This window comes from Amblyraja radiata, chromosome 39, assembly GCF_010909765.2.
Source record: "Amblyraja radiata isolate CabotCenter1 chromosome 39, sAmbRad1.1.pri, whole genome shotgun sequence".
Taxonomy (NCBI): Eukaryota; Metazoa; Chordata; class Chondrichthyes; order Rajiformes; family Rajidae; genus Amblyraja; species Amblyraja radiata.
In genome coordinates, this window is record NC_045994.1 from 7,616,687 (window position 1) to 7,631,369 (window position 14,683).

Sequence of the window (14,683 nt, forward strand, 5' to 3'; positions counted from 1 at the left end):
AGGATGCATTTTTTTTTTTTAAAGACCTCAGTGAGATTCCTGGAGAGCAACTGAGACTTTTACAGTGTGCACTAAACGCTGGGGACTTGTCAAGGCACTCCCGCCAGCATTGTGCTGCAGGGCCCCTTCAGTGAAACTGACGAGGGATTGATAGATTCTGAGAAAGCTGGGCCTCTTGCAAGGAGGTTTTACATTTCATAAGAGGTCTCTGGCCCTGAATTCAGAAATGCACTCTCCACCACTCTGTGCAGCAAAATTTAGTTGCATCAACATTGCCCCTCTATCCCCCCTGCTGGCCAAGTCTATCCCAGTAGTCAGTATTTACTTTAATGTCATTTTAACTGAGTACTTACATACACAGAAGAAACGGAAAATTGTTTCTCAATCAGTTCCCGTCAGTGCAGTTAATAAAAACAGAATAAATACATATAGCATTAAAATTAAAATTACCATATCTAAAATAGGCCTAAAAATTGAAATAAAAACAGACATTCAGACCGAACAGTGGCTTTGCTTTGACAGGCGCCTAACTGTCAAAGTATGGGCGAGGTTAGATGTGTTGGTGTATGATATATGGGGAGGGGACACAGTCCGTTGTTGCCTGTGGGAAGAAGCTATGGAGCATCCTGCTGGTTTTGCAGCTGATGCTCCTGTACCTCTTCCCAGATGGCAGAATGGAGAAGTTGTGGTGTGATGGATGGTGTGGGTCCTTGATAATGGAGATGGCTCTGCTGATGCTCCGCTTCTGATAGATCTCCAACAGGAAAGGGAGTGGGGCACCAATGATCCTGCTGGCGGTCTTCACTATCCTGTTGAGTTGGTTTTGTTCATAAGCCTTGCAGCTCCCAAACCAGGAAGTGATGCCGCATCTCAATATACTCTCGATGGTGCCCCTGTAGAAGGTCCTTAGATGAACAGTAGGGAGACCTGCTTTCCTTAGTCTCCGGAGGGGGTGGAGCCGCTGCTGAGCTCTTTTGATCACTGCTGTGGTGTTGGTCGTTGAGGTCAGGTCATCCGCCAGGTGAAGTCCCAAGAACTTCACACTGCTGACCCTCTCCACAGCAGCACCATCAATATGCAGCGGAGTGTGATGGTGTTTTCCAGCCCTCCTGAAATCGATCACCATCTCCTTTGTCTTTTCCACATTGAGGATGAGATTGTGGGATCTGCACCACTCTGTAAGCAGCTCCACCTCCATCCTGTACGCCGACTCATTGGTGTCACTGAAGAGACTCACCACTGTGTGTCATCAGCGAACTTATTGATGTAATTATTGCTGAGTCTGGCAGTACAGTCATGAGTAAGCAGACTGAACAGCAGTGGGCTTAGGACACAGCCTTGGGGTGAGCCAGTATCCTGCACTGTATATCATTATGGCTAAGCTTAGAATATGTGCGGTGCTGCTGCTATTTTTTCACTTGAGTCCAATTCACAGCTGATTATATTGGAGGTCCCCTACCTCAGCAACCTGGAACCAATCTGCTTTAGCACTAGTCCTTCTGACGGCAGAGGATAGGGCCCAGTAAACCACTTTACTGTGGACAAAGACGCACGTCCTTTGCTTGGCTATCATTTTAAAGGGACGCTCCAACACAGTGCTTTTTCAACGATCTCTGCTTATTGGCTTTGGATGGCTACAGACGGAATACAATACAACAGGGCGGAACGGTGGCGCAGCGGTAGAGTTGCTGCCTTACAGCGCTTGCAGCGCCGGAAACCAGGGTTCGATCCCGACTACAGGGTGCTGTCTGTACGGAGTTTGTATGTTCTCCCCGTGACCGCGTGGGCTTTCTCCGAGATCTTCGGTTTCCTCCCACACTCCAAAGGCATACACGTTTGTAGGTTAATTAGCTTGGTATTAATGTAAAATTGGCCTTAGTGTGTGTCGGATAGTGTTAATGTGCAGGGATCGCTGGTTGGTGTGGACTCGGTGGGCAGTAGGGCCTGTTACCATGCTGTATTTCTAAACTAAACAATGAAGATTCACCAGACTGATTCCTCGAGTGACAGGTTTGTCATACGAGGGAAGTTCACTCAAACTGCTTCTCCGCCTTGCAGAGTTTTTAAGTGTTAGAGTTAATGCAGAATTTTAGAAACAAGGAACTGCAGATGCTGGTTTACAAAAAGGAGCACAAACTGCTGGAGTAACTCCAGTGGGGCAGCACAGTGGCACAGTTGTCTAGTTGCTGCCTTACAGCGCCAGAGGCCCAGGTTCAATTCTGACTACGGGTGCTACTTGTATGGAGTTTAAACATTCTCTCTGTGACCGCGTGGGTTTTCTCCGGGTGCTCCGGTTTCCTCCCACATCCCAAAGTCGTGCGGATTTGCAGGTTAAAAGTAATCACAGCCTCGGAATAAAAGGATGTACCAATCGAAAGGAGACGAGGAGGAGTTTCTTTAACCAGTGGGTGGCGAATCTGTCGTATTATTCATCGCCAAGGATGGCAGTGCTGGACGAGTCTTTGGGTAGTTTTAAAGCGGAGAGTGATAGATTCTTGATTAGTAAGAGTGTCAATATTTACAGGGAGAAGACAGGAGAATAGGGTTGAGAGGGAAAAATAGATGAGCCAGGATCAAATTGTGGAGCAGACTCCGGAGAGAAGGGTTTCGGCCCGAATCGTTGCCTATTTCCTTCGCTCCATAGATGCTGCGGCACCCGCTGAGTTTCTCCTGCTTTTCTGTGTACCTGTGGAGCAGACGCTATGGGCCGATTGGCTTAATTCTATTCTTCCGTCTTCTGATCTAATTGGCTCCGTAAATTGCCCCTAGTTTTTAGGGGGTGTTTCAGAAAGTGGGATAACTTAGAACTAGTGAGATTGAGTGATCGATAGTCGGCCTGGACTCGGAGGTTCAAAGGGCTTGTATCTATGTTGCATCTTTCAGTCAATCATTCAATGATCAGCTTTAAATGTTTCATGTCCAAAGGTGAGTACGTGGAGTTGAAGTGCACGACAGGTGTGGTCGGATCAAATGGCTGAACAGCTCTGAGGAGCTGAGTGATCTAATGTCCAACGAATAATGAATGGCCTGGATAGAGTGGACATGGAGAGGATGTTGCCGCTAGTGGGAGAGTCTAGGACCAGAGGTCATAGTCTCAGATTTAAAGGACGTTCCTTTAGGAAGGAGACGAGGAGGAACCAGGACCAGAACCAGGAGCCACAGTTTAAGAATAAGGGGTAAGCCATTTAGAACAGAGAAGAGGAAACACTTTTTCTCACAGAGAGTGGTGAGTCTGTGGAATTCTCTGCCTCAGAGGGCAGTGGAGGTAGGTTCTCTGGATGCGTTCAAGAGAGAGCTAGATAGGGCTCTTAAAAATAGCAGAGTCAAGGGATATGGGGAGAAGGCAGGAACGGGGTACTGATTGGGGATGATCAGCCATGATCACATTGAATGGCGGTGCTAGCTTGAAGGGCCGAATTGCCTACTCCTGCACCTATTGTCTGTTGTCTATTGAATTCCTTTAGTCAGAGGGTGGTGAATCTGTGAATTCATTCCTACAGAAGGCTGTGGAGGCCAAGTCAATGGATATTCTTAGGGAAGAGACAGATCATTCCTGATTAGTACGGGTGTCAAAGGTTATGGGGAGAAGGCAGGAGAATGGGATTGGGAGGAAAAGATAGATTAACCATGATTGAATGACAGACTAGACTTGAAGGACCGAATGGCCTATTCTACTCCCACCACTTATGCAACGTTTTAACCTTCTGAGCCATTTTGGCTACTTCAACAGATGACGGGAGCTGTTGGAACCAAAGTGCATTGCTTTGGCAGTATTTATATTGAGGCTAGAACTTGCTGCTTTGACTGAAGTGGAAAATGAGATGGCAGAGGTTAGCAAATGGAAACTGATGGTCATACTCGGCCGCTGGAGTCTAGTTGCTCTGGCAGCAAGGTGCTGAAACAATTCAGAGGAGCTCTGCATGAATGGTTGGAGGGCTTTCTGTCTCCAACCCCTACCCAACATTTCTGCCTTCTATAACTCCAAATGGCAGCCTACACTTTCCCAATCGAATTGAAAGCAAAACTGCTCCAAATGACTCAGAACCAACACACAATAGTCAATCAAATAGCCTCTGTGATCCTGGTTCCAAATAACTTGCAAAGATATTGAATAAAAATCCAGTTTCCAAATAACCCACAAAGAAATCGCATAGAAATCTATCATCATGCCTGAAAATGGCCTTTGAACATCCATCCAATATATTTCAGTCCCTGCTCTTCATAGACTCAACGGAACAGCATAGTGGAAAGGCAATTCAAATCCAAACCTGTGCTGACTCTTTTAAAGAACTATTAACTGGACCCCTCTCCTGGCCTTCCACTGATCTTAGTCTCTATTGGTGTGAATATTTCCTCCACACATTGATTGCTAGAGGCAGCATGGAAATTGGCCCTTCAACCCATCAAGTCTATGCTGACCATCAATCACCCGTTCACACCAGTTCTATATTATCCCACCTTGGCATTCTCTCCCTGGGGTGGGAGATTACAACCTTCACGTGGTCCGCCCTGTTTCGACCAATGCAATCAACCCGGCGTGCACAATCAAATAAGATCAAATAGAACAAGTTGTCCGACAACTTTAGGCTGTGCACGCCATACGCAAGAAGAAGAAGATCCTCTCCCTACACACTAGGCGACAACGTACAGCAGCCAGTTAACCTACAAACCCGCACGTCTTTGGGATGTGGGAGGAATCCGGAGAACCCAAGATACCCCCACGTGGTCACGGAAAACATGCAAACTCCACACAGACAGCACACGGGGTCAGGATTAAACCGGGGTCTCTGGTGCTGTGAGCATCGCCTCTACTCGCTGTGCCAATGTGCAGCCTATATATTAATGCAATTCCTTTTTGCAAATACCTATGGAATCTGCTTCCCCTTCATTTCCAGGCAAAACATTCCATCTGGAATGCTTCTTTTTCCAAACGCCTGATGTCTGTGTCCTCGAGTGACGTCCCCTGCTGCTATAAATCATCCATTTCCCCCATTTGAAGCAGCTGCTTCTACCGTCAGGCTACTGTTCTTACACACTCTATGAAGGATGGTGCTTAGATATTGTGTGTACCTGGGGATCAGCAGCTGTTGAGAGAGATCAGCCTAGGCCCGACATTTCCCTTTCACACTGAGCTTGATCAGAGCTCTGCCGAATCCAGAACAAACAAACCTACCTTCTTCCTGTGCCCTACTTTGGTTTAGTTTAATTTAGAGATACAGCTTAAAAACAGGCTCTTCGGCCCACCGAGTCCATGCCGACCAGCAATCCCCATTAACCAGCACTATCCTACACGCTAGGGACAAACCAAAGCCAACTAACTTACGAACCTGTGCATCTTTGGATGTGTGGGAGGAAACCGGAGCTCCTGGAGAAAACCCACAAAGTCACAGGGAGAAAGCACAAACTCCGTACAGACAGCAGCCGTAGTCGGGATTGAACCCGGGTCTCTGGCGCTGAAAGGCAGCAACACTCCCGGTGTGCCACCTGCAGCTGCACCTTTGGAAATGGTTGTTTCTCTGTGATTAGCTTTTCCGGGCCAGTCCATACACCATGACACAGCTCCAAAACCCATCCTGATTCTAATTCTACAGCACGGAGCAACATTAAATTAAAAACTTTGGCTCCTCAAAACCTGGGATCACCGTGCAGGATCCCATTTGGAGAAATTCTACTCTCTGTCCGTGTTTTCTGTTGGAGATCTCCTGCTCATTCTTAATTTCCGCTTTGCAATTATCCCCTTTGCTGCAGCTGAAACTGCTCAATATCATCAATCATGCTTGTGTTATGTTCCAAGCTCCATGGAAGCATCCTTGGGGTCTAAGTGCAGCTCTTGTAGTCCAGAGTTGAGCATAGTCAACGGACAGGCGTGGAACATAGGTTTTAGACTTTGGAGATGCAGCGTGGAAACAGCACCTTCGGCTCACCGACTCCGCGCCAACTTCACCTCAGTGGTGAATGGAGCCAGTGACTTCGAACCCTCAGACTGCCAAAAACAGAATGCCTGCCAACAAACAGTTAGACAGCTTGATACCAGATGTCAGGCTGGGTTTTGATGTAATCTCATGTAAATATAAACCAGTGCATTTGCATTCACAATGGGAACAAATGTTTCTATATTTTTTTCATTTTAAGCATCATTTAAGTTCTGTCAACTGTTCAAAACCGCTCTTACTGGGTCAAAACAGAATTTAACATCAGGGCAATGGAACTAGTTCCCCAGCTCCAGGCCCGATCCAAGAGAAATAACATTTAATCTTATTCTGTTTTACCTTAAAAGGCACAACGTGCTGGAGTAACTCAGCAGGTCAGGCAGCATCTCTGGAGAACATGGATAGGTCAGGATGTCCCGACCCAAACCATCACCTATCCATGTTTTCCAGAGACACTGCCTGGCCCACTGAGTTACTGAGTTTCATTATCTTGATTCCAGCAAACAATCAGATTTCAACTGGATAATCCTGGGAACAAAGCAGGGTTCTGTGATTCAATTTAGGAGTATTTTGCATGAAATGTAATTATGTTTGCAACATGTGAAGTTTTAATGATGTTAGTGATTTTGCTGCACTCTGAACTGATGCACCTTTGCAGAAAGCTGTGAGGAAACTGTGATCAGTTGCAGCCTGACCTTTCAGGGAGTTTGTTCTTCTGCTATCTGAGATAAGAGTCTTGCTCTTCACAGCCTCAGCACATCCCAAAGTGTTCCTTTATGGGCCTGTCCTACTTGGCGATTTTTTCGGCGACTGCCGGCATCATATCAGTGTCGCCAAAAGAATTTCAACATTTCAAAATCCAGTGGCGACAAAAAAAACTGTTGCGACACTTGAAAAATCACCGCGCGTCACATGTCATCACGCCACAAATTTTTCGGTGACCCGATACATCAGTCAATGATGTCGCCGAAAAAATCGCCAAGTGGGACAGGCCCTTTTGGCTAAAGAAATGACTTTGAGGTGTTGTCACTGTAGTGATGCAGGAAACACAGCAGTCAACTTGTGCACGGCAAATTTACATAAAACATGATAGCACAAGTATCCAGATATTGTGTGGTATAAATGTAGAATAAATGGTAAGCCATTTAGAACGTAGATGAGGAAAAGCTTTTTCACACAGAGAGTTGTGAGTGTGTGGAATTATCTGCCTCAGAGGCTGGTTCTCTGGATGTTTTCAGGAGAGAGTTAAGCCCCTGTCCCACTTAGGAAACCTGAACGGAAACCCCTGGAGACCTTGCGCCCCACCCAAGGTTTCCGTGCGGCTTCCGGAGGTTGCAGGTGGTTGCCGGAGGTTGCAGGTAGTGGAAGCAGGTAGGGAGACTGACAAAAACCTCTGGGAACCGCACGGAAACCTTGGGTGGGGCGCAAAGTCTCCAGAGGTTTCCGTTCAGGTTTCCTAAGTGGGACAGGAGCATTAGGTAGAGCTCTTATGGATAGCAGAGTTAAGGGATATGGAGAGAAGGCAGAAACGGGGTACTGATTGTGGATGATCAGCCGTGGTCACATTAAATAGCGGTGCTGACTCGAGGGGCCGAATGGCCTACTCTTGCACCTATTGTCTATTGCCTATTGGTTGAGTGTTAAGTAGTGACCACGGATCGGAGGTAATAACTCCTTTGCTGCTGTGCAAAATCTTTAACACCCAATATTAATGCTTCATCCAAATGTCAGCATTTTCTGCTGTACAGCGCATCCTTACTACACTGCAACAATAGAGAAACACTTTCCATCAATGTTTACTTGCTGCAGTGAATGAAACAGCAGCGATGAAGTCCAATATTCAACATATGTTTTTGCACTTAGCTCCCAAACGTGGGAATGAGACAATACTGTGATCGAGTACATTTAGTTCCCTCATGTACAGCTTCTCCAAGAGACCTTCTCTCCAACAAGCCACTCACTCATCACTCCTCCAACTTTCAGATGCACATTTGTTTTCATTTAATTCTGATGGCAGTAAACCTGGAAAGTCTTCTTTAGATTAACACTCTGTTAGCCCAGAGTGCTCAGAGTCTCAAAACACATGGCAAGTGCAAACAAAGTATTGTCAATTCGTCACATATGCAACCGCAGAGTGAAATTATTTTTGCATATATTACACATGCGGGCGCCGACATTATTGGAACCATTATTCAAAGTCCTAAGTCCGGTCGGCCCACACTCTTGATGTACTGGAACTATTTCCGTGAACCAACGTCCCTCTCCTCTCCTCGCCCGGCCTTCTCTGTGCCCAGGAGGCTTCTCCTGCAGCTTACCCAAAGGCCTTACTCCGGTTCACCCCACTAACAGTGGTTGCTCCCCACACCCGTCTTCTACAGTTCCCTCCCGGTTATGCCATTTGCCGAGCGTTTGGGCGAGGTCCCTGTTGACCGTGAGCGTTTGGGCGGGTTCCCGGTGCTACCAGAGACCGCGGTCGGCAAGCCAGGCTTACCGGGCATGTCCCCTGAGATCCGTCAATGGCGGGAGAGTCGGGCCTGCTTGCCGGGAGTGACCCAGCCCGGTGTTGAATTCTGAAACAAATCCTAAATTTGGAACCACTCAGCAGGTCAGGCAGCATCTGTGGGACAGACAAAGCGAATAAACATTTCAGATGGAAAAAAGAGGAAAGGGCGGCATAGAGTGGAGCAGCTGGTGGAGTTGCTGCCTCACATTCTGACCGCAGGTGCTGGCTGTGTGGAGTTTACAAGTTCTCCCTGTGACTACGTAGGTTTCCTCTGAGTGCACGCAAACAAAAACCTCTCACTGTACCTCGGCACATGTGGCGAAAATAAACTAAACTAAACCAAAAACTACGATGGAGTGGAACCAAAACTTGATTCAGCCAACTATGGTTGGGAATTGAATTCCACTGGTTGGGCAATGGAAGGGGACATTCAAGGGAGAAGTATTTAAACAACAGTTAGACAGGTACATGGACAGGACAGGTTTGGGGGGATATGGACCCTGTGCAGGCAGGTGGGACTGGTGTTGCCAGGACAAGATGGGCCGAAGGGCCTGTTTCCACACTGTATCACTCTATGACTATATGTGGATAAGTGATTGAAGGAAGCATCACCATTGTGTTGGGAAAGGATGAGGCCGATTGTTTGCCCTTCAATGGTTTAATGGTCCCTTCCAGTTTAGTACTGTCCTCCGTTTAAAAACGTCTGCTCGCTTACTATCATTTTTCACACAGAGAGTGGTGAGTCTGTGGAATTCTCCGTCTCAGAGGGCGGTGGAGGCCGGTTCTCTGGATACTTTCAAGAGAGAGCTAGATAGGGCTCTTGAAGATAGCGGAGTCAGGGGATATGGGGAGAAGGCAGGAACGGGGTACTGATTGTGGATGATCAGCCATGATCACATTGAATGGCGGTGCTGGCTCGAAGGGCCGGATGGCCTACTCCTGCACCTATTGTCTATTGTCTGTAAGTTAAAGCAAGTTGAGAAATGAATTCCACATGCTGTCAAATAACAATCTATTTTTTTCCTGACTCTAGGAAGGGCAGCAGCATGTGGAAGATATTCGCATTAGGGGGGTCTTTGGCCCGTCTCGGAGGAGCCTGCCCGTGACCGAGGGCTACGTGGAGGTGAAACAGGACGGGAAATGGAAGCAGATCTGTAGCACAGACTGGACAGAGCTCAACACCAGGGTGACCTGTGGCATGTTCGGCTTCCCGGCCGAGAAAAGCTACAACACCCGAGTTTACAGGTGACAATAAAATAAACTGAACTGAATAGAGGAGAGAGCTTGGGCTCAACGGAGCTTTCAGGGTGATATGGATGAACATATCACAGGAGAATAGGTGTCCACCTAACCGGAGGTTGCAGGTGGTTGCCGGAGGTTGCAGGTAGTGGAAGCAGGTAGGGAGACTGACAAAAACCACCGGGAACCGCACGGAAACCTTGGGTGGGGCGCAAAGTATCCAGAGGTTTCCATTCAGGTTTGTTAAGTGGGACAGGGGCATAAGGCAGCTTGCGTAACAGTAGGAATGAGAGACTTTTGTGTTTAGTTTCGTTCAGAGATAGAACGCGGAAACAGGCCCTTCGACCCACCGAGCCCGCCCCGGCCAGCGATTCCGCACATTATCACCATCCTACACGCAGTAGGGATAATTTACCTATACGTCTTTGTAGTGTGGGAGGAAACCGATCATCTCACCCACGAGCAAACCCACGCAGTCACAGGGAGAACGTGCAAACTCCGTACAAACAGCAGCTGTAGGAGGGATCGAACCTGGGTCTCTGGCGCTGTAAGGCAGCTATTCTACTGCTGTTCCACAGTGCCACCCCACAAACGGTTGTTGCATCAACGGTCCACCTTGACAAGTTGGGTGTTGTCCTTTGAAGGTCAGTGCTGTGCAAACCCACGTCTTTCTTTCATTCTAATCCCAAGCTTGCAGCCCGCGGCCAATAAAGGCTTGGAATGATGGAGTTTTGTTGGATTTGAAAGGAATTGGTGGGATTAGATGACAAAAACTGTTTCAATTGTTCACATTGATGGAGGTGGGTGTGAAGATCAAACAACTTAAGTATAGCCATTAAGGACATACTTCCACAAAAAGAGTGGTGGAGGAACTCCTTCCACAAGGAGTAGTAACCCTTGTTCTATGAGTTGAAATCTGAATCGCTTCCATATTAGCTGTCCTAGGGTGTAAGAGGTATTGGAGCCAATGAAGGCAGAAAGGGTCCTGGTGGGACAGGATGAGGGCTGTTTGCCCTCCTCCTGTGCCTGCAGAGGGGTATATTGGCCCTTAATGTAGTGGTGCAGCTGTTCGAGCAGCACCAGAGATTCAATTACGATCCTGACCTTGGGTGCTGTCTGTGTGGAGTTTGCACGTTCTCCCTGTCACCACGCTGGTTTCCTCCTACATCCTGAAGACCTACAAGTTTGTAGGTTAATTGAACTCTGTAAAATGGCCCCTAATGTGTAGGGAATGTTTGGGAAAGAGGTATAACATGGAACTAGTGTGAACGGGTGATCGATGGACGGCATGGACTCAGCGGGCCGAAGGGACTGTTTCCTGCTGTATCTCCAGAAGAGAATTGTTGGAGGTGACTGGTTTTTCATTGCTCCCTTTGTGCAGGACATTTGCCAGCAGGAAGAAGCACATCTTCTGGCCCTACTCCATCAACTGCACAGGCAACGAAGTCCACATCTCCAACTGCGGCTTGGGTTTGTTGGCAGTGAGTAGCAACAGTACGTGCGGGAACCAGATGCCCGTGGTGGTGAGCTGTGTCACGGGCCGCCCCTTCGCTACCATCACCCCCTCCCGAGTCCGCAAGGCCTTCCCGCTCAAGGTAATGTGATTGACGCAGCTGCGCGGCTCGGGGGGGGGTGGGGTTGGCGGTCATGGCGTCCGAGGTGGCTGGATGGAATTGAAAGTGTTGCGTTGCTCAATGGTCTCAGCCAGGCCGTAATATGTGGCAGCCCAGGGAATCACTGCCCTGGTACAGGACTCGAGGGGCACAGAAAGTCACTGACGGCACTGAGCTCATCCAGAGGCAGCACTGGTGGCCGCGTTACAGCGCCAGAGATCCCGGTTCGATCCTGACTACGGGTGCTTGTCTGTGGGGCGAAGGGCCTTTTTCCCATCGATGAAAAATCAGAGAGATATTAATGTTTTAAAATAATTTGCCATTCTCTCTGCTGCCCCTGCTGGAGGGAGGGGGAGGGACTATAAAACCAGGAAGTGGTGTGCTCACTCAGTCTCTGCAAAATGGAGGACCCAGAGGTTCACGTCTCTGAGCTCTGAATAAAACTGAGCACATGTCTACTCAACTGTGAGTGCCCTTAATGTGGTTTGAAAATGAAAATATGGTTGGGTTGAAGTAAAAATGCACTGCTAATGGCTCTTTGGGTTGTTGAAGGTAAAAATGCACTGCTAATGGCTCTTTGGGTTGTTGAAGGTAAAAATGCACTGCTAATGGCTCTTTAGCCCACCCCCTCTCTCCCCCCTCCCCCACCCCTCTTCACCCCCATCTCCCCCCACCCCCTTCCCCTCTCTCTTGCACCACTCCCCGCTACCCCTCTCCCCCTCACTCCCCACTCTTCCCCTCTCCCTCCCCCCTCCCCACCTCTCTCCCTCCCCCCTGCCCCACCCCTCTCTCCCCCACCCCTCGCTCCCCCACCCCTCGCTCCCCCCCTCTCTCTCCCCTTCCCCTCATCCCCTCGCTCCCCCCCGCTCTCTCCCCTTCCCCTCATCCCCTCTCTCTACCTCTGTCCCGCCCCTCTAACATCCCCTCCCCCCCTCTCCCACCCCCCCCCCACCCCTCTCACCCCCCTTCCCACCCTTCCCGCTCTACTCCCACTCCCCACTCTCCTCCCCCTCCCCATCCCCCTCTCTCTCCCCCTTCCCCGCTCTCCTCTCCCCTCCCTCCCCTCTCCCCACACCGTCTCCCTCTCCCCCCCTCCTCCCGCCTGTGTGTTTCGGGGGTGGTTAGTGTGAGTGTGACGCCACATCCCCCCACCCCCCACAAACGCGCGTTGGGGAAACAGACCCAACGGGTCTGCACTTGGTCTAGTATATATATATATATAAATTACAAGCATACAAATAATAATAGTGCTAAGTCAAAAAGAATGTCCCCAAGCTATAGTTCAGAGCCTATTTGGAGTTGTCGTGGTTAATAACCTAATGGTTGTCGGGAAGAAGATGCTCCTGCATGTTACAGTTTTCAGGCTCCTCTCCCTTCTCCCCGATGGCAAGAATGAAATGTGAACTTGTCCAGAGCAGTGTGGCGTCTGTGGGTGCGTGTGTGTATGCACATGTATGGGTTGTGTGTGCACACATCTGTGTACATGTATGTGAGACTGGCTATGGTTGTCTGAGTGCCAGTGGGTGCCTGCGTACATAGAAATAGAAACTCAGCTTGCCCTGTTAGTCTGTCTCGTCCGAAACCCAGGTGATCATTTTTAAAGTACATTCACAGTTTGATTAAATACTGCTGCTGACATATACACGGCAAGTCCCACTAACAGCAAAAGAGTAATTCATCAGATTATCTACTGAAGGAGAAGGGCTGGTGGGGAATGGGAAGAAACTAATGCTGTATCAGGATTTGTGATTGTATTGAAAGATCTGAACCCAAGACCTTTGATTAAGTTGAAGTTATCACCCTTCAAAAATATTCAAGAGGGAGTTAGATATAGCTCTTGGGGCTAACGGAATCAAGGGGTGTGGGGAAAAAGGAGGAACAGGGTACTGATTAGGGATGATTAGCCATGATCATATTGAATGGCAGTGCTGGCTTGAAGGGCCGAATGGCCTACTCCTGCACCTATTTTTTATGTTTCTATGTTTCAGGAGTCAAATAGCCCATTAAGGAGAGGGGTCTCGAGAGACTGAGATTAGACAGTGAATGTGTTCTGTCGTTGCTAAGGCATGTTGGGAACCCGTGGCTTGGAATTGAAAGGCTCTTGAATGGCCACAAAGTGTTTTTGAACAGTGTATAAATTTAAGCTTGAAATACAGGCCATCACACAGTGCATTCCATATATTATGTGTAATGCACATCAGTAAATAAAAGCCAGATGGATGTTCTGGCTGCAAATCTGAAGCACGTATCAGTCAGTTCTGGCAGAGATGTTCTTCTTGATTGACCAAACACTGTCCCATCTTAACTATTTGATTTAAAGTGTTAGTACATATGTCCATTGGTTATAGGAACAGAATTAAGCCATTCGGCCCATCTGGTCTACTCCACCACATTCAATCATGGTTGATTTACCTCTCCCTCCTAATCGCACTCTATTGCCTTCTCCCCATAACCACTCCCTAATCCTTGGCACTCCTAAGCCCCTGTCCCACTGTACGAGGTAATTCACGAGTTCTCCCGAGTTTTCCCCTTATTCGAACTCGGAGAATGCCCGAAGCGGGTCCGTAGGAGCTCGTCGATGTCTCGTAGCGGCTCGTACGAGTAAAAAGTAACAATTTTTTTCATTACGAGTTTTTTTTACTCTTGAACATTTTTTACATGGATGAAAAAACTTCACCAGTTTACCGGATTTCCCGAGTTCCAACCGTTAGCATTACGAGCCGCTACGAGACATCCACAAACTCCTACGGACCCGCTACGGACATTCTCCCAGTTCGAATCAGGGGAAAACTCGTGAATTAACTCGTACAGTGGGACAGGGGCTTTATCAATCAAGAACCTGTCAATCTGTGCTTTAAAAATGGCCAATGACTTGGCCCACAAAAATGCCCAATGACTTGGACCACATAGGCAATACATTTCACAGATTCACCACCCTCTGACTAAAGACATTTCTCCTCATCTCCTGTCTAAAGGAACGTCCTTTTATCCCGAGTTTAGGCCCTCTGGTCCTCGACTCTCCCACTTGAGGAAACATTCCCTCCACATCCACTCTATCCAGGCCTTTCACTATTTGGTTGTTCTATAGTGTATGAAACTGGAGGTCTCAAAGCTCTGCTGAAGGATGAGAGGGGTGGGTTCAGGATCCACAGGATAAAGGACCACTAGCTCCAGGGTTTGACCCCTGGTTGATATCTTGCCACTGCAGCCCACTGGTCCCATGTTGTCATTTTTGCTCACCCCTCCTTTAACTCCTCCCTCCTCCTTTAACTCCTCCCTCCATTTCACTGTCCCCTCCTCACACCTCTCTCCCAACCACCAACTTTCATCTTGTATGTGTATGTGACGAATAAACTTGACTTGACTTGACTTATTCGATTTTATTCATGTATTGTCTT

The 14,683-nt window shown here is 48.2% G+C and overlaps 1 protein-coding gene across 2 annotated transcripts in view; it reads left to right on the forward strand.

The window, feature by feature from the left end:
* The window catches only part of loxl2 (lysyl oxidase like 2), a 66,197-nt gene that overhangs the window by 21,078 nt on the left and 30,436 nt on the right, over window positions 1–14,683 (forward strand). For both annotated transcript variants that reach the window (XM_033014084.1, XM_033014083.1), the window contains exons 4-5: window positions 9,467–9,678; window positions 11,054–11,267. In XM_033014084.1, the coding sequence (XP_032869975.1) occupies window positions 9,467–9,678; window positions 11,054–11,267 (426 nt within the window). The remainder of the gene's footprint in view (window positions 1–9,466; window positions 9,679–11,053; window positions 11,268–14,683) is intronic.